This window comes from Trachypithecus francoisi, unplaced genomic scaffold (genome assembly GCF_009764315.1).
Source record: "Trachypithecus francoisi isolate TF-2019V2 unplaced genomic scaffold, Tfra_2.0 Lachesis_group5, whole genome shotgun sequence".
Classification (NCBI taxonomy): domain Eukaryota; kingdom Metazoa; phylum Chordata; class Mammalia; order Primates; family Cercopithecidae; genus Trachypithecus; species Trachypithecus francoisi.
In genome coordinates, this window is record NW_022681470.1 from 112,699,106 (window position 1) to 112,723,417 (window position 24,312).

At 44.1% G+C, this 24,312-nt stretch overlaps 1 protein-coding gene across 1 annotated transcript in view; it reads right to left on the reverse strand.

Moving 5' to 3' along the window:
* Positions 1–8,570, reverse strand: part of SARS1 (seryl-tRNA synthetase 1) — a 33,767-nt gene extending 25,197 nt beyond the window's left edge. The window contains 1 exon segment of the mRNA XM_033198039.1: positions 8,327–8,570. Coding sequence (XP_033053930.1) covers positions 8,327–8,462 — 136 coding nt within the window. The 5' untranslated portion in view covers positions 8,463–8,570.
* Between the last annotated feature and the right edge of the window lie 15,742 nt (positions 8,571–24,312).

A 24,312-nucleotide genomic window follows, 5' to 3' on the forward strand; every position in this document is an offset into this window, starting at 1 on the left:
TGTTATTTATTAGGTATATCTCTATGTACGTGGTGCTTCTAAACTGTTACTTGTATACAGAAGTACCTTTGATTCTGTGTATTGTATTCAGTGATTTTGTTAGTTATTTAATTTTAATAGTTCAGATTCTGCATACACAATCAAGTAATCTGCAAATAATGACAGTTTCTTCCATTCCAATCTTTTTTTTTTTTTTTTTTTTTTGAGACGGAGTCTCGCTCTGTCACCCAGGCTGGAGTGCAGTGGCCAGATCTCAGCTCACTGTAAGCTCCGCCTCCCGGGTTTACGCCATTCTCCTGCCTCAGCCTCCCGAGTAGCTGGGATTACAGGCGCCGCCACCTCGCCCGGCTAGTTTTTTTTTTTTTTTGTATTTTTAGTAGAGACGGGGTTTCACAGTGTTAGCCAGGATGGTCTCGATCTCCTGACCTCGTGATCCGCCCGTCTCGGCCTCCCAAAGTGCTGGGATTACAGGCTTGAGCCACCGCGCCCGGCCCATTCCAATCTTTTATTTCTGTTTCTTGCCTTATTCATACTGCCTGGAACCTTTGGCATGATGTTGATTAGAAGAGGTGATAATAGACATACTTGTCTTGTTCCTAACCTCAAGGGGAAAGCATTCAATATTTCATCATTAAGAAAAATGTGGCTGGACGCAGTGGCTCACACTTGTAATACCAGCACTTTGGTGGGCAGATCAGGAGATCAAGAGATCGAGACCATCCTGGCCAACATGGTGAAAATCCCATTTCTACTAGAAATACAAAAATTAGCTGGGCATGGTGATACGCACCTGTAGCCCCAGCTATTCAGGAGGCTGAGGCAGGAGAATCGCTTGAACCTGGGATGCGGAGGTTGCAGTGAGCTGAGGTCGCGCCACTGCATTCCAGCCCGGCAACAGAATGAGACTCTGTCTCAAGGAAAAGGAAAAGGAAAGGGGAAGGGGAAGGGGAAGGGGAAGGGGAAAGGGAAGGGGAAGGGAAGGAAAGGACAAGGGCTTTTCTGTATCTACTATCAGATTAAGGAAGCTCCCTTCTATTCTCAGTTTATTGCATTTTTATCATGAGCAATTGACTCTCCACATTAAAAAAAATTTTGATCTATCTCACATAATACACCAAAATTAATATTAAATAAATCTTATACCTAAACATAAAAGGTAAAGAAATAAAATGTCTACAAAAAAAAAAAAAAACAGAGAATCTCTTCTGGAGGTTAAGACATAACATGATTTTCAAAACAGAATACAAATTCTGTGATTTATCTATTGTGTTTTGGAAACACAACAGACAAATTACAGAAGAAAAGTCAATAAATTAGACTTCATTAAAATTAGGAACTTCTATTCATCACAAGACTGAAAGAACAAAAAGGCAAGCCACACAGTGGGAGAGGAGATCTGTGGTATCTGTATCTCACAGGTATTCTTCTATCCACTCTATATAAATAATTCCTACAAACCACTAAGCAAAGGACAAATAAAAATTGGTCAAAAGGCTTGAACAGGCACTTCTCAAAATAGGCTATCCAAATGCCATCAACTTACGAAAAAGCGCTCAATATCTTTAGTCACCAAAAAAATGCAAATTGAAATAACATGGAGATACCACTATATATCTACCAGAATGGCTAAATTAAAAGGACTGCCAATGTCAAGTATTGGCAAGTATGCCAAGCAACTGGAACTCTTAGATATTGCTGGTGGGAATATCAATCATTACAACCACTTTGGAAAACTACTTGGTATTATCTGCTAAATCTAAACATGTGCCCACCCTATGATCCAGCAATTCTACTCCTTGGTACATACCCAACAGAAATGAGTGTTTATGTCTACCAAAAGACACACATAAGAATGTACATATGTTCTTATCACAAAATGTTTTTAAGTATTTGAGGTGATGGACATGTTAATTAACTTGCTTTTATTATTCCACATTGTATTCATAAATGATAACATTACATTGTACCCTATAAATATATACAACTATAATTTGTTAGTTGACAAACATTTTTTTTAAAACAGTCTCTAGAAGTTTATTCATAATGCCCTCAACTGGTAACAACCCAGTTTATCCAAATGTCATGAAGTAAATAAGCCAGTAGAATTGATTGGCATATTTACATAATGGAGTATTATATAGCAATGAAAAGAACCAACTACTGCTACATGTTAGTAACATGGATGAATCCTACAGACATAATCTCGAAAGAGAGAAGCCATGCCGGGCGCAGTGGCCACGCCTGTAATGCCAGCACTTAGGGAGGCCAAGGCGGGTGGATCACAAGGTTAGGAGATCAAGACCATCCTGGCTAACATGGTGAAACCCCGCCTCTACTAAAATACAAAAAAAATTAGCCGGGCGTGGTGGTGGGCGCCTGTAATCCCAGCTACTCAGGAGGCTGAGGCAGGAGAATGGTGTGAGCCCGGGAAGTGGAAGCTGCAGTGAGCCAAGATCGTACCACTGCACTCCAGCCTGGGTGACTGAGCAAGACTCGGCCTCAAAAAAAAGAAGCCATATACCAAAGTATATACTACATAAGTCCATTTACATGAAGTTCAAACCCAGGCAAAGGAATTTATGGTGATAGAGGTAAGAATACTATTATTTTTGGAGGAGGGGCTGACTGGGAGGTGGCATAAGGCAATCTGCTGGTGTGCTATAAATGTCCTATATTTTGATCTGGGTGTTACATTGGTGTATAGATTTAGAAAACTCATCGACCTGTATACTAAGATGTGTGTACTTTACTGTATATATGTCAATACAAATAAGTTTCCGAAGGGTATATACAGGAATAGTATAAATGCTGTAAGAGATTTGTAAGATAATATAAGGAGAGCACGCCACAAATGAGGTGGCACTACGAGAGTAGCTGAGTGGCAAAGAGGGCTGATGGAAGTGGGAGCGGCACACCCTGATAAGGAACGTGCCAGGAAGAGGCAACAGTCACAGAAGTGTGAGAGTCTAGGAGTAGCAATAATAAGCTAGAGCAAAGAGCGGGAGGCCCTGTGCGGGGAGTGGTAGACGGCCAGGCCAGGAAGGCATGGGGGACTTTGTAAAGTGTATTCAGAAATTTGGATTTTTATGTTTTAAGGCTGTACTGTCCAGTATAGTAGCTTTCAATACCATGTGACTATTAGCATTTGAAATTTGAAATGAGCACCTGAACAGAGTGGTACTTGAAGTATAAAACACACTTTGGAGTTTGAGAACTTGTACAAAAAAAAAAAAAAGTAAAATATCTCAGTAGTTTCAGTAATTTTTTTTGTTTGTTTCAGATGAAGTCTAACTTTGTCTCCCAGGCTGGAGTGCAATGGTGCGATCTCGGCTCACTGCAACCTCTGCCTCCTGAGTTCAAGCAATTCTCCTGCCTCAGCCTCCCAAGTACTTGGGATTACAGGCGCCCACCACCACACCTGGCTAATGTTTTTTGGTTTTTTTTTGTATTTTTTTTTTTTTTTGGAGACAGAGTTTTGCTCTGTCACTCAGGCTGGAGTGCAGTGGCGTGATCTCAGCTCACTGCAAGCTCTGCCTCCAGGGTTCATGCCATTCTCCTGCCTCAGCCTCCCGAGTAGCTGGGACTACAGGCGCCCGCCTCCATGCCCGTCTAATTATTTTTGTATTTTCAGTAGAGACGGGGTTTCACCATGTGGGTCAGGCTCATCTCAAACTCCTGACCTCAGGTAATACACCCACCTCAGCCTCCCAAAGTGCTGGGATTACAGGCGTGAGCCACTGCGCCAGGCTAGTTTCAGTAATTTAAAAATACTGATTATATGTTGAAAATATAATTTTGGGGCTGGGCGTGGTGGTTCACATCTGTAATCCCAGCAGTGTGGGAGGTCAAAGTGGGAAGATCACTTGAGTCCAGGAATTCAAGACCAGCCTGGGCAACAAAGTGAGACTCTGTCTCTACAAAATATTTAAAAATTAGCTGGGCACGGTGGTGCACACCTGTGGTCCCAACTGCTTAGGAGGTTGAGGTGGGAGAACTACTTGAGCCCAGGAGGTCCAGGCTGCAGTGAGCTGTGATCATGCCGCTGCATTCCAGCCTGGGCAACAGAACAAGATCCTGTCTAAAAATAATAATTATATATATACATAAAACTTTTGGGTATACAAGACTAGGTTAAATAAAATATATTACTAAAATTAATTTCATCTGTTTCTTTTTATATTTTTTTGATTGGATACAAACAAATTAACAATTACAGACTATCGCCAACTTATAATGGTTAAACTTTATGATCAATAGTAATAAATTCCATGAGATATTCAACACTTTATTATAAAATAGGGTTTGTGTAAGATGATTTTTTCCCAATTGTAGGTTAACGTCAGTGTTCTGAGCACATTTAAGGCAGGCTTGGCTAAGCTATGATATTCAGTAGGATATGTGTATTACATGCATTCTTCACTTACAAGATTTTCAACTTACGATGGATTTACTGGGACATAAACCCATCCTAAGTCAAGGAGCATCTGTACACATGAAGCTAACATTCTATTCCTATCAGACAGTGCTGCTCTAACGCATGTCATTGCAAAACTTAAGCCTTCATGTAAAATGATCAGATTTGCATTCTAGAAAGATTATATGCCCTGGTGAGACTGAGTTAAGATTGAAAGCAGACAGAAAGCTATTCCACTTGCTGGGGCAAACAAAAAAGATAAGGACCTGTTTTAAAACATGTACAGTAAAGGTTATGAGGAAATAATAGCTTTAGGCTGGGCATGGTGACTCATGCCTGTAATCCCAACAATTTGGGAGGCTGAGGTGGAAGGATCTTTTGAGACCAGGAGTTTGAGGGCAGCCTAGGCAACATGGCGAAACTCCATCTCCACAAAAAACACACACATTAGCCAGGCATGGTGGCATTGTGCCTGTAGTCTCAGCTACTCAGAAGTCTAAGGCAGGAGGATCATCTGAGCCTGGGGAGATTGAGGCTGCAGTGAGCTGTGATCATGCCTGGGTGACACAGTGAGGCCTTGTCTCAAATAAAAAAAAAAAAAGATAGGAAACAACAACTTCAATTTTCAATGTATAGTAAAAACAACAACAACAACAACAAAAAACCCCAACTAGGATAGCGCTTTTTGAGGGAGGATAAAATTCTTCTGGTTTGCAGCAGATTTCCAGATACATGGAAATCTATTTGCTTCGGGAGTGGGGCCAAGACAACTATGCCCAAGTGTAGGATCATTATGCTACGCTGAATTAAAAAGAAAAAATCACAGTTCAAATCCCTGGAGTTAGAAGAGTTGTAAGTTCCAATGTGGTATTATGACTCCAAGTTATACTGGACTCCTCTGTTCTCCAAGGAACCCTAGTGGTACCTTATAAGTCTACAGGAAGACAAACTGGTACAGTTGTAGTGGAGGGCTTGGTGAAGCTTGCTATGTGTCCTCAATTAGGGAGCATGATCTGAGTTCTGAATGTGGCTCTAGTTATAAGCCCTTGTTCAAGCCAATGAGAGAAGAACTCCATCCTCTGATCTGAAGTTTAAGGTGTCAAAAAACCTTGATATAAATCTGTTAGTGTCCACCTTGGGCAGTTGGGAACTTGGGAAAAAACATAAATTCCATTTGGATACAAAGAGAACATTGGAAAGGTTTGTCAAATAGAAAAGAATCAAATTAATAGATGCATTTGGAAATAAACTACTGGCCTGGCATGGTGGCTCACACCTGTAATCCCAGTCTTCGGGAGGCTGAGGCGGGCGGATCACTTGAGGTCAGGAGTTAATAGTCCAGCCTAGCCAACATGGTGAAACCCCATCTCAACTAAAAAAAAATACGAAAATTAGCTGGGTGTGGTGGTGCACGCCTGTAGTCCCAGCTACTTGGAGGCTGAGGCATGAGAATCTTTTGAAACCAGGAGATGGAGGTTGCAGTGAGCTGAAATGGTCCCACTGCACTCCAATCTGGGCAACAATGACAGACTCCATCTCAAAAACAAAACAAAACAAAACAAAAAAAGAGAAACGACTTCACATTTGGGATTAAGTTTTTTTTTTTTTTTTTGAGGCAGAGTCTCCCTCTGTCGCCCGGACTGGAGTGCAGTGGCCGGATCTCAGCTCACTGCAAGCTCTGCCTTCCAGGTTTACGCCATTCTCCTGCCTCAGCCTCCCGAGGAGCTGGGACTACAGGCGCCCGCCACCTCGCCCGGCTAGTTTTTGTATTTTTTTTAGTAGAGACGGGGTTTCACCGTGTTAGTCAGGATGGTCTCGAACTCCTGACCTCGTGATCCGCCCGTCTCGGCCTCCCAAAGTGCTGGGATTACAGGCTTGAGCCACCGCGCCCGGCCGGGATTAAGTTTTTTAAAAAAAAGAAAATAAACTACGTAAACTGCTTTTCATAAAGAATGTAAAGTGCCCTGAACACAGAAAATATTCACGCCTCCAACAAACCTTTATCAAGGCCTTACCAAGGACCAGGTACAGTGCCAGGTACTGGGATTTTATGTATAAATGTGTATATGTATATCCTAAGAACTGGGATATACAGATGAATAAAACTCAATCCTTGTCCCTGAAGAACTCACCACCTACCTACTTGTCAGAGAAGGGACAAATCCCTCAGATGTGGGCATTATACCCAAAAGACTAGCTAACACATTCAAAGTCATTTAGCACTGGGTAAGGGCTGGACTGACACAAAAATCTGATACTCCTGACTTCAGATTCAGTAGAACAATGCTCATGCTAGTTTTATCCTAAACAAAAAATGTGGCAAAATTAAATTCCATTGCAACTCGAAACTTTAGGTCAAGTGTGGAATCTCACAATCAAACAAACTACTACAATAGAGGGCCTAAGACATACAGAATCAGCACAAAACTCAAGTTAAACAAATACTCTTTTGACATCCAAGATCCTTATAAGGAAGGAGACTACTACTACTCCTGCTGCCCTCCTCCCCCCACTTTGCCTAGTTCCCAAGACAGGAGGAAAGAGAGAAAGAAACAAAAGTAAGATAAATAGCCAGACAACCTTGGCACCACCACCCGGCCCTAGGAGTTAAAAAAAGTAATAATAATAACATCAATCCCTAACCTAAACTACTTATCTGTAAATCCTAGACACTGTATGAAAAAAAAAAAAGCATTGTAAAACTTTTTGTTCTGTTAGTTGATGCATGTAGGCAAGAGTCATGTTTCCCACGCTTGCTTGATTTATCACGACCCTTTCACGTGGACCCCTTAAAGATGTAAGCCTTTAAAAAGGCCAAGTATTTCTTTTTCGGGGAGCTCGGCTCTTAAGACGCGGCGGAATAAAAAACCTCTTCCTTCTTTAATCCGGTGTCTGAGGAGTTTTGTCTGCGGCTCGTCCTGCTACACTTATAAACAGGAGAAAATCGATTTTCCTAATAGAAATCCATCACACTCTTGGATAGCGGCTGCCTTTGCAGTGTACTGTCATCAACCTAGCTCCCAGATGGTTGCAGACTTATTGCATCAGACAAATCGAATCACGTGTACTTGACAGCATCCGCCCAACCAGTGACCACTCCAGTTAATATAGGCAGAGATTTACGGGCAGAGGGTTCTATGATTTTATTCAGCTTCATGAAAGATGCTCGACATGACTCCAAGATCCGGCAGTTCTAGGTTCTAGCCTAACTCTGCCAATGTCTTTAAAGGAAAACGTCCACAGATCACAATTAAACAGCCTCAATTATTACAGTCTTTTTCTCGCCTCCCCACTCCCCTCACGTCTGATCTACCACAGAAAAGATTTTTCCGATTCTTAAAGGTATGCCCATAGGTCGGGGGATGGCCTTCCCAAAAGCTTCAGGGTCATTTCTTTTGGCCAAGAGCGGCCTCCAACGCCCCGAAATGCTTCCCATACGGAAGGAATGAATCTACTCTGTTGCAGAAGTGACACCGTTTCCGGAAGGAGCCTTTGATCCTATCAAAACAAAGGAAAACCACTCTGGCCTTGCTGAAGATGAGAAAAAGACTGGGGGCGACCAAAGATTCGTGATAGAAAGGCCGCCTCGACCCCACAACCTCCCGCCACGGCATGCTCTGGCAACTCCTGGGGCAGGAAGGTTTGACAGCTCCCGATGGGCGTGCGTACGCACACAGGCAACGAACGGAACTGAGCACGCGTGGAAGGGACCTCGCACCGCCCGGGTGGAGGAGAAAGTGGGAAGACCCCGGCTACCAGGCTGTGTTTTCGCGGATGGGGAGAACCTCAGAGCCACCGCACCTTGGGAGGGGGTTTGACGAAGGGTGGAAGCTGTGGCCTCAGGAGCGGTGGCTGGATTTGAGAAAGTTGGGTTTAGGATCAAGGAGGTAACCCGCTCGTGCCGGTACTTACATCGTCGCCACTCGCTGTCTGCCTTCACCAGCTGGTCCACTAGTCCCGGGTCCTTGAAGCGCTTCTCCTGCGTCTCTCGGATGAGGGCTGGGTCCCCTCCTTTATCCACCCTAAACAAATCCAGATCCAGCACCATCTTCTTTCCTCTCGGGCCAACACTCAGGGAAGCGAGGATCGCGCCGCAGCACTCAGCCTGTGACCGCAGCACTGCGCCGGCGCGCTGACGCGCCCTTCCTGCGCAGGCGCGGCTGCAGCCCGCCGGCGACCCCTCTCGACCGGAAGCGGCTTGTTGGAGGCGGGGCCGCGGAGGGAGGGGAGGGGAGAGTGGGTAGGCGTGGGACTATACCCCTGGTTCCTTTGCCCCGGCTCTGCCCTTCTGCAGGAACTGTGATCGCCCCATAAAAGTGTGAATGCCTCAGTTTCCTCCTCCTGTCTCAGGCTAGGCAGAGAGAGGCCTGTCCCCGCATCCCTAGCTTAGAGGTCGGTGCCGTCACCAGATGCCTGTTTTCCTCTCACTAGATTGGGTCCTTCTACTGGGTGGGCTCTTTACCTGAACCTCGGCAGTCTTCTCTATCTTGGTACAAGAAGATGGTATATGTAGTCCCAGGGCTACCTCAGCTTAAGATTAGTGCTCTCGTGCCTTAGAAATGGGATAACTTTCTTAATCTGATTATTGAATAAACCAAATCGTCCCTTTACCAACTCTTAAGAGCACAGCTTTGGGAAAATGCGGTTGTCTTTTAGAGAGAAACAAGATAAAACTTTTCCAAAGGGACACGGCAGATTTGAACGCAGTATAAGGTGTTGAGGTCATGTCTTGGGTCCATTTGAAAGCGTCTTGAAGAACAATTTGTATCAAACTTTGATTTTATAATGTTCAGGCCTTTACAATGAAATATTCTGGTTGCTGATTGAAGCCAAAGTTATCAAAGAATCTCCCTGATAACAAGAGATTATTTGAAGGATTTGGGAACAGGTGATCTGTTACCCCACCCCACCCCCATCCTTCCACTTTGCAGAAACTTTGAAGCCTCACTCCCAATGCCTTCTCAGAGCTAGATGTGCTAAGATCTTCTTGATCTTATACCACCGTCATGGACTCCTGAGATGAGAGTGTGACATAGCTAACTATCATATTATTTATAATATGAAATATATTTGGTCTTTGTCCCTGGTTCCTGACACAACCCCTAAAACCCTTGAATTTCCTGGGTTATTCATAATGAGTCCCTTTGATAACACCTGAGTTTATAATAAGGAGGTGATTTAGGGTAGGGGCCCTAGATAACCTCAGGATGGGGCCAGTCACCAGAGAGACCAAGTGATTGGAGGATTGGAACTTTCATCCCCACCCTTCAACCTCCAGGAAAGAGGGAGGGGAGGGGCTGGACATCAAACTCTATAAACATTCGAACAACAAGAGTTGATGAGCTTCAGGGTTGCTGAACATGTGGAGATGCCAGGAGGGTGTATTGCCCAGAGAGGGCATGGAAGCTCTGCACCCCTGACACCTTGCCCTATCCATCTCTTCATCTGGCTGTTCATTTGTACACTTTGTACTGTCCTTTATAATAAACTGGTAAATGTTTCCTTGAGGTCTGTGAGCCTTCTCAGCAAATTAATCAGAGCAAAGGAGGGGGTAGTGGGAGCCCCAGTTTATAGCTGCTGAGTAAGAAGTGTAGGTGAAATCTACTACTTGCAATTGGCATCTGAAGAGGGGCAGTCTAGTGGATTCAAGCCCTCACCCCATGGAATCTGACACAACCTCTAAGGAAGGAGACCACTACTACGCCTGCTGCCCTCCTCCTCCCAACTTGCCTAGTTCACAAGACAGGAGGAAAGAGAGAGAAACGAAAGTAAGATAAATAGCCAGACAACCTTGGCACCACCACCCGGCCCTAGGAGCTAAAAAAAGTAATAACAATAACATCAACCCCTGACCTAAACTACTTGTGTTATCTGTAAATTCTAGGCACTGTATGAAAAAAAAAGCATTGTAAAACTTCTTGTTCTGTTAGTTGATGCATGTAGGCCCCAGTCACGTTGCCCACGCTTGCTCGATTTATCACGACCCTTTCACGTGGACCCCTTAAAGTTGTAAGCCTTTAAAAAGGCCAAGTATTTCTTTTTTGGGGAGCTCGGCTCTTAAGACGCGAGTCTGCCAACGCTCCCGGCTGAATAAAAAACCTCTTCCTTCTTAAATCTGATGTCTGAGGAGCTTTGTCTGCGGCTGGTCCTGCTACATTTCTTGGTTCCCTGATCGGGAAGCAAGGTGATTAACGGATGGTCGAGGCAGCCCCTTAGGCAGCTTATGCCTGCCCTGTAGAGCATCCCTGCGGGGGACTCTGGCCAGATTGAGTGATGCGGCTCCTGAGAGCGCTCCCGGTAGGCACTTGCCCCAGTGGAACGCCTCGTCAGAGCAGTGCACAGCAGGGCCCCGCGGAGGATCAACACAGTGGCTGAACACCGGAAGGAACTGACACTTTAAGTCTGTACAGCTGAAACTTGGTAAGACTGGTCTTTGGAACTTGCCCACTCCATTTGAGTGGAACGTGGCCTGATCACCCACGGTGTGCCTGTACCGGCACTTTGGTTTTTGTTTTTGATTTGACTTGAATTAATTGCTTGATACTTTGGTTTTGGTTTTTGACTTGACTTGAATTAATTGCTTGATACTTTGGTTTTTGTTTTTGATTTTGACTTGACTTGAATTGCTTGATAAACAGGCATGCCTTTATTGGCACTTCGGTTTTGGTTCTGATTTTGACTTGGCTTAAATTGCTTGACGAACAGGTGTGCCTTTAACAACACTGGTTTTAGTTTTGATTTTGATTTAGTGTAAATTAGACGAGTGAGTGACCTTTTACCCTTTCCTTCCTGTATTGTGAATGTTGTTTTGTGTCGAGAGAAAAATAGGTCAAACACAAAGTAAGCCCACTCCGCTAGGAACTGTGTTAAAACATTTCAAAAAGAAAAATTTTTTTAAAAAAAGGAAAGTCATCAAATTATCAAAACTTACTCTATTAAAATGCATGTTACAGAACCTTAAGAAAGGTTTTGCAGGAGATTATGGAGTTAAGTTAACCCCTTAGAGGTTAAGATCTCTGTGTGAATTAGAACTGCCCTCTTTTGGTGTTGGATGGTCCACCGAAGGAACTATAGACAAGGAACAATTGGCCATGCATTTAAGGTGGTGACAGGGCTCGGAGGACAGCCAGTGTACCTAGATCAAATTCCTTTATATTGACTCATGGTTAAATATAATACAGACAAAACCAGCAAAAATGTAGCCCTATTTAACAGCTTATTGCAAAAAAACCAAAAGTAAAAGAGCAGCTTCGCCAGCAGACATAGAGTTAAAAAGGGAGTCCCAGAAACAGCAAGAGAAACCAGTTTTGCAGGAGCCGCCAGAGATCATAGAAATTCTTTCTCCATATGTCCCAGCCTACCCCACTTTACCAAGGCCAACAGCCCCCTCAGAAACGAGATTCAGGAGCTAACACACCCCAGGTCTCATCTCGAAGGGGAGAATCGGAACCTGGAGAGGCCAAAGAAGGAAGTCAAGATAGTCAAGTGGGCCTTCTCAGATCTGGTCTTGCTTGAGCTATGCAAATGCCTCTCAGGGAGATGAGAACCTGTCTATTACAATGACCAGGCCCATATCTGGGGGGGCAACAGACTTTCATCTATCAGCCCTTTTCAACCACTGATCTACTAAACTGGAAACACCCTGAATCCACCACCTTGCTCTCGGCAGCTAGAGCCCTGTCAAGCATGACTGTGTAGAGGTGTTGGATTCAAGTTTACTCTAGCAGATCTTACCTCCGGGACCAGCCTTGGGCATCAGTAGACTAGGAGCTATACGTGGATGGGAACAGCTTCATCAACCCACAGGAGAGAGATGTGCAGAGTATGCGGTGGTAACCCTGCACACTGTCATTAAGCTGAGCTCATTGCTTTAATTCGGGCCTTAGAACTCAGTGAAGGTAAGACTGTAAACGTTTACACTCTCAGTATGCCTGTTTAGCCCTCCAAGTGCATGGAAAATTATATAAAGAAAAGAGCCTGGTAAACTCTAGGAAAAAGGGAAAAAAAAGACCCAGAGAATGCAACTCAGCTTCAGCGTTTGCAGAGGTACTGAGAAGCACTTCTGCAGAGGCTAAGAGTTAGTAGAAAAAAGCAAGTAATATAAAAAAAAAAATTTCAGAAATGCTTCAAGGAGCTGACAAAAACCTAAGTCAGTTTTATAAGAGACTCTATAAAGCATTCTGGCTTTACACCCCATTTAACCCTGAGGCTGCTGAAAATCAGTATATAGTGAATTCTTCATTTGTAAAGCAAGCCCAGGGTAACATCAAGCAGAAGCTGTAGGCATGAATACCACCTAGTCTAGAAAAGTGGCCACCAAGGTGTATGTTAACTGTAACCAAGGAACAAAACTGGGAAAGACAGGAAAAAAGAAAAAGACAGACTAAGAGTAAGAGTAAAAAAAGAGAAATTAGCCATGTGAGAGGACGTGGACGGTGGACGTGGATGTAGATATGAAAGAAGTCAAGTTAGGCAAAGATTCAAGAGCCGGATAAGGCAAGAGAGAGATTATCGTGCGAGATGCAAAAAGAAAGGACACTAGAAGGGTAAATGTTCAAAAAGGCAATAAAGGATATGGCCAAAGCCGCAAGACAAAGAGGCCATTGGCGAAGGGCTGCCACACCTTGGAGGAACCAAATACTGATCTGACAGGAGCTGAAGAATGTAAAGACTAGGGCAGACTATGCACCTTCTCATTAGGCTCCCAGGAGCCCATGGTCACATTAGAAGTTCAAAGCAGCAAGATTCTGCTGTATCTGAATTCCAATTTCTCACTGAAGGCTAAGCCACTAGATAGAGTTACAAAGGGCCTGGGTGGGGGCGGGAGGGGGGGCGCGGCGGGGGCAGAGAAGAAACCCTCCTCTAAGAAACTTAAATAGTAAAAAGAGCCATACCTTGTGAAAACTTGCTTATAGACTGTATAGAACTGCCCCATGCTGGAGACTATTGGTACATGCTAGTGCTTGTTTGCTCATTTAAGATAAAATCAGTTTTTTGCCTATGGTCCTACTCCGAGTCAGGTGCACCCCCACCAAATAAACTATGTATTTGCCCTATAAGATTTTGTTCAGTCGGCCATCCCCAAATCATAGGTCTAATTAAAGGTGACCTCCAGAAACTAAAGAAATTAACCTTAAGAAAGCAAATTCAGGCTTTAAAAATAGCCATACAAAGTGTTCATAATTAAATAAATGAAAATGCCTAGAAGCCTGACACCCATTTAAATCTGGTGACTCTGTTTCAAGTAAAACCTAATTTTTCCAGAACCCATATAGGATGAGCCCTATACTGCAACCTTGTCCGCTCCCACTGCTGTTAAAGTTACAGGTGTTGCGTCTTGGATCCACCACACTCGGCTAACACCGGCAGCTCAGGACAAGTGGTCCGGCCAACAGGACGCAGATCATCCGACCCGGCTGATCCTGAGACGAGACCAAGCTGCTGCTGAGGAAGACAGCCCTGCTCTGGTCACTCCGGAGGCTGACCAGTCTACCCGTGGCTGAAGCTTGAGGAGACAACAAGCCCTATTCTAGTCACACACCAACAGCTGACTAGTCTACGCACGGCTGAACCTTGAGGACTCATCAAGCAGGTAAATGTAGTTAAAAATGTTAAGACAAATAGTTTTCCTGTAATACTGTTTTCCTATTGTTCTGTCGCTGTATTCAACCTTTTTCCCAGGTAAGGACCTCTTTTGTCCCTGCTGGACATTGTTTTGTTGTTGTTACCCCCATAACCATACTAGAAACACCTGTATAAGGTGTCCCCACTGTTCACGTACTGCTTAGGACACCCAGACCCGTCCAGCCCACCCACAGTTGCGAGTCTTTCAGTCATTCTTTAAACATGTAAACCACAAGTCACCAGAACGTCCTCCTTTAGCCAAAACAGAAAAAACCTATTTCCTCAGTTGGCCGAAAACATTGCTGGCAGCCTGGATGTTTCTTCATGTTATGTTTATAAAAAGGCTAGCATAAGAGACCAATGGCCTTGAGAAGCAAAAGAGTTAATGCCTCAAGATAATTTTAGTTTAACTAACTCTTTCCCCAAACAGATGCCCCAAGTTCAAGCATCTGGCTCTTAAAAACTTCTGTTATTAAAAAATACCGTGTTACTCGCTAAGAAAAAGCTTTTAAGACCCGGTGACAAAAATAACCTGCTTAGGACATGACAAAGTTGATACATGTGCCTGTACAAGTTTAACACAGGTTTGATCCTAGGTCTTCACTTAGAAAACAGTTTCCAACTATAAAAATTTAACACCCTCATTATAAGTATGTTACTGGTAACAGAAAGTTGCTTGCTGCTCCCCTGTGTATTACACTTGTTCCTTCAAATGATAAAAGGTTTTGTAGCTACCATGGTTCATCAGAAAACTTCAGCACAAGTGTATGACATAAAACACTATCGTTCTGTCTTGCAAAGAGACTCAGAAAGTAAAAATAAAAGTGAGAACTCCTACTAATTAGTGAAAATTCTCAAAGGTGGAGATAAGGAAGGAGACCACTACTACTCCTGCTGCCCTCCTCCCCCCACCTTGCCTAGTTCACAAGACAGGAGGAAACAGAGAAAGAAACAAAAGTGAGATAAATAGCCAGACAACCTTGGCACCACCACCCGGCCCTAGGAGTTAAAAAAAGTAATAACAATAACATCAACCCCTGACCTAAACTATTGTGTTATCCGTAAATCCCAGACACTGTATGAGAAAAAAAAGCATTGTAAAACTTTTTGTTTTGTTATCTGATGCATGTAGGCCTCAGTCATGTTTCCCACGCTTGCTCGATTTATCACGACCCTTTCACGTGGACCCCTTAGAGTTGTAAGCCTTTAAAAAGGCCAAGTATTTCTTTTTTGGGGAGCTCGGCTCTTAAGATGCGAGTCTGCCAACGCTCCCGGCTGAATAAAAAACCTCTTCCTTCTTAAATCTGATGTCTGAGGAGCTTTGTCTGCGGCTGGTCCTGCTACATTTCTTGGTTCCCTGATCGGGAAGCAAGGTGATTAACGGATGGTCGAGGCAGCCCCTTAGGCAGCTTATGCCTGCCCTGTAGAGCATCCCTGCGGGGGACTCTGGCCAGATTGAGTGATGCGGCTCCTGAGAGCGCTCCCGGGTAGGCACTTGCCCCAGTGGAACGCCTCGTCAGAGCAGTGCACAGCAGGGCCCCGCGGAGGATCAACACAGTGGCTGAACACCGGGAAGGAACTGACACTTTAAGTCTGTACAGCTGAAACTTGGTAAGACTGGTCTTTGGAACTTGCCCACTCCATTTGAGTGGAACGTGGCCTGATCACCCACGGTGTGCCTGTACCGGCACTTTGGTTTTTGTTTTTGATTTGACTTGAATTAATTGCTTGATACTTTGGTTTTGGTTTTTGACTTGACTTGAATTAATTGCTTGATACTTTGGTTTTTGTTTTTGATTTTGACTTGACTTGAATTGCTTGATAAACAGGCATGCCTTTATTGGCACTTCGGTTTTGGTTCTGATTTTGACTTGGCTTAAATTGCTTGACGAACAGGTGTGCCTTTAACAACACTGGTTTTAGTTTTGATTTTGATTTAGTGTAAATTAGACGAGTGAGTGACCTTTTACCCTTTCCTTCCTGTATTGTGAATGTTGTTTTGTGTCGAGAGAAAAATAGGTCAAACACAAAGTAAGCCCACTCCGCTAGGAACTGTGTTAAAACATTTCAAAAAGAAAAATTTTTTTAAAAAAAGGAAAGTCATCAAATTATCAAAACTTACTCTATTAAAATGCATGTTACAGAACCTTAAGAAAGGTTTTGCAGGAGATTATGGAGTTAAGTTAACCCCTTAGAGGTTAAGATCTCTGTGTGAATTAGAACTGCCCTCTTTTGGTGTTGGATGGTCCACCGAAGGAACTATAGACAAGGAACAATTGGCCATGCATTAAGGTGGTGACAGGGCTCGGAGGACAGCCAGTGTACCTAGATCAAATTCCTTTATATTGACTCATGGTTAAATATAATACAGACAAAACCAGCAAAAATGTAGCCCTATTTAACAGCTTATTGCAAAAAAACCAAAAGTAAAAGAGCAGCTTCGCCAGCAGACATAGAGTTAAAAAGGGAGTCCCAGAAACAGCAAGAGAAACCAGTTTTGCAGGAGCCGCCAGAGATCATAGAAATTCTTTCTCCATATGTCCCAGCCTACCCCACTTTACCAAGGCCAACACCCCCTCAGAAACGAGATTCAGGAGCTAACACACCCCAGGTCTCATCTCGAAGGGGAGAATCGGAACCTGGAGAGGCCAAAGAAGGAAGTCAAGATAGTCAAGTGGGCCTTCTCAGATCTGGTCTTGCTTGAGCTATGCAAATGCCTCTCAGGGAGACGAGAACCTGTCTATTACAATGACCAGGCCCATATCTGGGGGGGCAACAGACTTTCATCTATCAGCCCTTTTCAACCACTGATCTACTAAACTGGAAACACCCTGAACCCACCACCTTGCTCTCAGCAGCTAGAGCTCTGTCGAGCATGACTGTGTAGAGGTGCTGGACTCAAGTTTACTCTAGCAGACCTGACCTCCAGGACCAGCCTTGGGCATCAGTAGACTAGGAGCTATACGTGGATGGGAACAGCTTCATCAACCCACAAGGAGAGAGATGTGCAGAATATGTGGTGGTAACCCCGGACACTGTCGTTAAGCTGAGCTCACTGCTTTAATTTGGGTCTTAGAACTCAGTGAAGGTAAGACTGTAAACATTTACACTGACTCTCGGTATGCCTGTTTAACCCTCCAAGTGCATGGAAAATTATATGAAGAAAGGAGCCTGTTAAACTCTAGGAAAAAGGGAAAAAAAGACCCAGAGAATGCAACTCAGCTTCAGCATTTGCAGAGATACTGAGAAGCACTTCTGCAAAGGCTAAGAGTTAGTAGAAAAAAGCAAGTAATACAAAAAATGATTTCAGAAATGCTTCAAGGAGCTGACAAAAGCCTAAGTCAGTTTTATAAGAGATTCTGTAAAGCATTCTGGCTTTGCACCCCATTTAACCCTGAGGCTGCTGAAAATCAGTATATAGTGAATTCTTCATTTGTAAAGCAAGCCCAGGGTAACATCAAGCAGAAGCTGTAGGCATGAATACCACCTAGTCTAGAAAAGTGGCCACCAAGGTGTATGTTAACTGTAACCAAGGAACAAAACTGGGAAAGACAGGAAAAAAGAAAAAGACAGACTAAGAGTAAGAGTAAAAAAAGAGAAATTAGCCATGTGAGAGGACGTGGACGGTGGACGTGGATGTAGATATGAAAGAAGTCAAGTTAGGCAAAGATTCAAGAGCCGGATAAGGCAAGAGAGAGATTATCGTGCGAGATGCAAAAAGAAAGGACACTAGAAGGGTAAATGTTCAAAAAGGCAATAAAGGATATGGCCAAAGCCGCAAGACAAAGAGGCCATTGGCGAAGGGCTGCCACACCTTGGAGGAACCAAATACTGATCTGACAGGAGCTGAAGAATGTAAAGACTAGGGCAGACTATGCACCTTCTCATTAGGCTCCCAGGAGCCCATGGTCACATTAGAAGTTCAAAGCAGCAAGATTCTGCTGTATCTGAATTCCAATTTCTCACTGAAGGCTAAGCCACTAGATAGAGTTACAAAGGGCCTGGGTGGGGGCGGGAGGGGGGGCGCGGCGGGGGCAGAGAAGAAACCCTCCTCTAAGAAACTTAAATAGTAAAAAGAGCCATACCTTGTGAAAACTTGCTTATAGACTGTATAGAACTGCCCCATGCTGGAGACTATTGGTACATGCTAGTGCTTGTTTGCTCATTTAAGATAAAATCAGTTTTTTGCCTATGGTCCTACTCCGAGTCAGGTGCACCCCCACCAAATAAACTATGTATTTGCCCTATAAGATTTTGTTCAGTCGGCCATCCCCAAATCATAGGTCTAATTAAAGGTGACCTCCAGAACTAAAGAAATTAACCTTAAGAAAGCAAATTCAGGCTTTAAAAATAGCCATACAAAGTGTTCATAATTAAATAAATGAAAATGCCTATAAGCCTGACACCCCTTTAAATCTAGTGACTCTGTTTAAAGTAAACTCTAATTTTTCTAGGACCGATATAGGATGGGCCCTATACTGTAACCTTGTCCACTCCCACTGCTGTTAAAGTTGCAGGTGTTGTGTCTTGGATCCACCACAGTCAGCTAACACCGGCAGCTCAGGACAAGTGGACCAGCCAGCAGGACGCAGATCATCCAACCCGGCTGATCCTGAGACGAGATCAAGCTGCTGCTGAGGAAGACAGCCCTGCTCTGGTCACTCCGGAGGCTGACCAGTCTACCCGTGGCTGAAGCTTGAGGAGACAACAAGCCCTATTCTAGTCACACACCAACAGCTGACTAGTCTACGCACGGCTGAAGCTTGAGGACTCATCAAGCAGGTAAATGTAGTTAAAAATCTTAAGACTAATAGTTTTCCTGTAATACTGTTTTCCTATTGTTCTGTCGCTGTATTCAACCTTTTTCCCAGGTAAGGACCTCTTTTGTCCCTGCTGGACATTGTTTTGTTGTTGTTACCCCCATAACCATACTAGAAACACCTGTATAAGGTGTCCCCACTGTACACATACTACTTAGGAAACCCAGACCCGTCCAGCCCAGCAACAATTCCGAGTCTTACAGTCATTCTTTAAACATATAAACCAGAAGTTACCAGAACCTCTTCCTTTAGCAAAAACAGAAAAAGCCTATTTGCTCAGTTGGCTGAAAACATTGCTGGCAGCCTGGATGTTTCTTCATGTTATGTTTATAAAAAGGCTAGCATAAGAGACCAATGGCCTTGAGAAGCAAAAGAGTTAATGCCTCAAGATAATTTTAGTTTAACTAACTCTTTCCCCAAACAGATGCCCCAAGTTCAAGCATCTGGCTCTTAAAAACTTCTGTTATTAAAAAATACCGTGTTACTCGCTAAGAAAAAGCTTTTAAGACCCGGTGACAAAAATAACCTGCTTAGGAAATGACAAAGTTGATACATGTGTCTGTACAAGTTTAACACAAGTTTGATCCTAGGTCTTCATTTAGAAAATAGTTTCCAGCTATAAAAATTTAAAACCCTCATTATGTTACTGGTAATAGAAAGTTGCTTGCTGCTCCCCTGTGTATTACACTTGTTCCTTCAAATGAGAAAAGGTTTTGTAGCTACCATGGTTCATCAGAAAACTTCAGCACAAGTGTATTACATAAAACACTATCGCTCTGTCTCCCAAAGAGACTCAGAAAGTAAAAATAAAAGTGAGAACTCCCACTAATTAGTGAAAATTCTCAAAGTGGGGGTTAAGGAAGGAGACCACTACTACTCCTGCTGCCCTCCTCCTGCCACCTTGCCTAGTTCACAAGACAGGAGGAAACAGAGAAAGAAACAAAAGTGAGATAAATAGCCAGACAACCTTGGCACCACCACCCGGCCCTAGGAGTTAAAAAAAGTAATAACAATAACATCAACCCCTGACCTAAACTATTGTGTTATCCGTAAATCCCAGACACTGTATGAGAAAAAAAAGCATTGTAAAACTTTTTGTTTTGTTATCTGATGCATGTAGGCCTCAGTCATGTTTCCCACGCTTGCTCGATTTATCACGACCCTTTCACGTGGACCCCTTAGAGTTGTAAGCCTTTAAAAAGGCCAAGTATTTCTTTTTGGGGAGCTCGGCTCTTAAGACGAGAGTCTGCCAACGCTTCCGGCTGAATAAAAAACCTCTTCCTTCTTTTTTTTTTTTTTTTTTTTTTTTTTTTTTGAGGCGGAGTCTTGCTCTGTCGCCCGGACTGGAGTGCAGTGGCCGGATCTCAGCTCACTGCAAGCTCCGCCTCCCGGGTTCACGCCATTCTCCTGCCTCAGCCTCCCGAGTAGCTGGGACTACAGGCGCCCGCCATCTCGCCCGGCTAGTTTTTGTATTTTTAGTAGAGACGGGGTTTCACCGTGTTAGCCAGGATGGTCTCGATCTCCTGACCTCGTGATCCGCCCGTCTCGGCCTCCCAAAGTGCTGGGATTACAGGCTTGAGCCACCGCGCCCGGCCCCTCTTCCTTCTTTAATCCAATGTCTGAGGAGTTTTGTCTGCGGCTCGTCCTGCTACACCTCCAGGTTGCTGGTGTCAGAATCAGAATAGAATTATAGAATGCTCAGCCAATATCCCCTGGAGAATCTCTTGGTGTGTGAGGAACTTACCCCCCAGGGCCCCTCACCGCTGCTTCCGGTCACAGAAATGTTGTATGTTGAGTGTGGGTTTTTTTTTTTTTTTTCTTTTTGGCCTCTTGCACTATCCCTGCTCCCCAGAAAGCCTCTGCCAAGCCAACCCTGAAGTGTAGGTCAGGGCTAACAACAATGATAGAACTAAGTAGAGACCCTGAGGGAGGCGGAGGAAAGGGGCTTGTCTGGGTATGCTCTCCTTGGTTCAACCTGCCTACGGTGTTAGATTTAAAACCAGTGGAAAGGAAGGGTGAGGAGCTGTAGTCTCTGAGGAAAACATCTAAGAAGACTCTCCTCAAAATGTTGGGTTCCCTAAAACCTTCTAAGGGCAAGGTCTGTGATGGGGGCGCTGCCTGCTTCCATGTCATTGAAGGCACTGTCAAAGTGTATTGCCAATTAAGTTTCCAAAATGGTGACAGGTGTTTCTGAGGCTGAAGTGGTCCCAGGCCTAGGGGAGGAGGGCCACTGGGTCAACCCTTTAAGGAGGTCATCAGTGTCATTCAACAAGTGATCTTAAAATTCTGATCTCTCCAAATGTATTCATGAATTTTCACAATTAGTCTTATCATTAGATTACAAACATCTCCCTTTAAAATATTCATGTGGGCAGGGGTGGTGGCTCATGCCTGTAATCCTAACACTTTGGGAGGCCAAGGTGGGTGGATCACCTGAGGTCAGGGGTTGGAGACCAGCCTGGCCAACATGACAAAATCCCGTCTCTACTAAAAATACAAAAATTAGTCGGGTGTGGTGGCACATGCCTGTAATCCCACCTACCTGGGAGGCTAAGGCACAAAAATTGCTTGAACCTAGAAGGCAGAGGTTGCAGTGAGCTGAGATCACGCCACTGCACTCCAGCCTGGGTAACAGAGCGAGACTCTGTATCAAAAAAAAAAAAAGTTCACGTTACCTGATGAGTATAATAAATTAACATAATAGCATACTTCATCAGCTTAGAATTGTGGGAGTTTTACAGTTGGAGGGGAGCTTTAGCTATCTGTTCACTTAATAATTCCCGATCTTTTCATCATCGTGTCTCTCATATTTTGAAATATTTTTGTCTAATGAACATGATTTTTTAAAAATAACTTTTTGCCTTTTTTGTTAATCAGATCTATATGGCTGCCAACTAGAAATTCTGATCAGCAGGAAATAGGCAAGTGTTACTGCACCAAGTAACTCCTGCCAGAAGCTAACACAAAAACAAATCAACAGAAAAACTTGGGTTACGGAGTGATGGTGTGAAGCCCTGCCACCTTTGGATATGTGATTCCTGTTAGCCCTTACTACCAAGAATGTTCTTGAGCACTGCCTCTGAGGACGGAAGTGTTCACGAAGCCCCGACTGGAAACAGTCAGCCAGGCTAACCCTTTTATTTTCTGTATAAGGAAACAGTCCCAGAGAAGGTAAGTGATAGAATCCGAACCAGGACACAGGTAAATACCGAAGATAGCCTCATGTTTGGGCTTTGCCCTTTTACTAGCAGTCTTTAGCAGAAAACAGGTCAGTAAGGACCCTGACTATGCTATGGGGCCTGATCTTATAGGGTAGAGACCATTGCGTATTTGCGTTTTTCTCCTCACAGGACCTAGCACACCGCCTTACCCATGGTAAGTGCTTGTTACATCCTCCCTGAGTGAGTGGGTTGTGAGGGAGTAGGCTGAGAGGGTGGTAGCTTGTTGCAGGTCAGCGAACCGAGTCCTGGGTGAAGATACTGCCTTGGGGATCCTGGGCAGCTAGTGGGCAGCCTAGGGGGAAAGGGCAACTGCAGAGAGGGAGCAAAAAAAGAGGGTGCATGGCACCCAACCAAAGCTGCCTACCTCCATTTTCCCAGTTTGGAGCTGGCTAACTCAGAAGGGTTCTCTTAGGCCTCAATGTGGCAGCCCTTTGTGTTCATCTGTCTTGGATTTGGAGGAGGGTTTCTCAATGTTCAATGAACAAGTCCAGTCCTGTCACTCCCTTGCTAGAAGTCTTCTGTGGATACCTGTTACCCTCGGGGCATCCAAACATGGCTGGCAATGCTATTGATGATCTGTCCCTACCAGCTTCTCTAACATGTTCCCTCTTTATACGTGTGCGTGTGCGTGTTTGTGTGTGTATGATAGAGAGACACAGTCTCACTCTGTTGCCCAGGCTGGAAAACAGTGGTACAACCATGGCTCACTGCAGCCTCGACATGTCCAGCTTCAAGGGATCCTCCCACCTCAGCCTCCCGAGTAGCTGAGACTACAGATGTGTGCCACCACACCCAACTAATTTTTGTATTTGTTTTTGTTTTGGTAGATATGGGGCTTTGCCATGTTGCCCAAGCAACATGTTGCTCGAACTCTTGGGGTCAAGCAATCTGCCCACTTTGGCCTCTTAAAGTGCTGGGATTACAGTCATGAGCCACTCTTTATCTCTTATCTCTTTATCTCTTAACATTTCCCCCTCATAGTCCCCATTCCAACCTTCCTGTGGCTCTCTTCCTTCCCTCTGAGCCTTTGGTTGCACAAGTTCCTTCTATCTGGAACTCCCTTTCCCTTCTCTGTTCCTTCTACCTGGCTAATTCCTTCTTTCTCCTGGAAGTCTTCTCTGACATCCTATTTACCCCTTCCTGCACATTGGTTAGGCATCCTTCCGGTTTCCCACAGTACAGTAGTATTGATGATACTGTTACAGGAGGAATTGACCACCCAGCCTCCAGTTCTGGCTTACCCATTCCCTTCTATCAGAGAGACACAGTAACAAAGGAGGTCCATGTTGCTGCCCTTCAGCAACTAAGCAGGAATCATTTAAAAATAGCGTGAGTCCGGGAAAGCTGTCAGGACCTGGGGGAACTTTGATCCAGCCTCTCCATCTGACAGAATTGGGGTGCGAAATCATTTCTCCCACCACACCATATTATACAGTAGTCCCCAGTGGATGCCTGAAACCATGGAGAGCACAGATTCCTACATAGACTGTGTTTTTTCGATCTGGGAACTGAGATGGCTGCTAAGTGAGTAATGGGTGGATAGTGCAGACAGTGTGGATACTCTGGACAAAGGGATGGTTCACGTCCCAGGTGGGAAGGAGTGAGATGGCACGAGATGTCATTATGCTACTCATAATGGCATACAATTTAAAACTTATGAATTGTTTATTTTTGGAATTTTAATTTAATATTTTTTGACTTAAGTTGACTTTGGGTAACTGAAACTGTGCAAAGTGAAAGTACTGTTAAGGCTGAACTACTCTATAGGGAATTGCGTTTTATGTGGGATTGTTAACTTTGGCACTGAGACAAAATTAGTTTATGTTCCAAATTCTCTTTGAATAGCTCTTAAATTATTCATAAAGTTTTGTATTGCAACCCTAAATCAATTTCTCTATCTCTTAATACTCAGTGTTGCTCTGTGCTTCCCAGTTAATTGTCTTCCTTAAGATTGAGACCAAGTCATAAGTATGTTCTTGCCTGGTCACCTGATAATGTATTTTACTTCTTTGTCAGTGATTGGGAAATTCTTAAAATCATTTCCACATCATTACATACCCCCTCCCTGCCCCGCAGTTTCAAGCTTGATTTTCTGTTGCATTGCACAGTATATGGTTGAATTCATGAAGACTCATAGCAGCACTCCCATGGGATTGTTTTCACCCTGTTATTTCCCACAGTGGGATGACGTGGAAGGCAGAGTGGGATCTGTGAGGTGAAAAAGGAAGCAGAG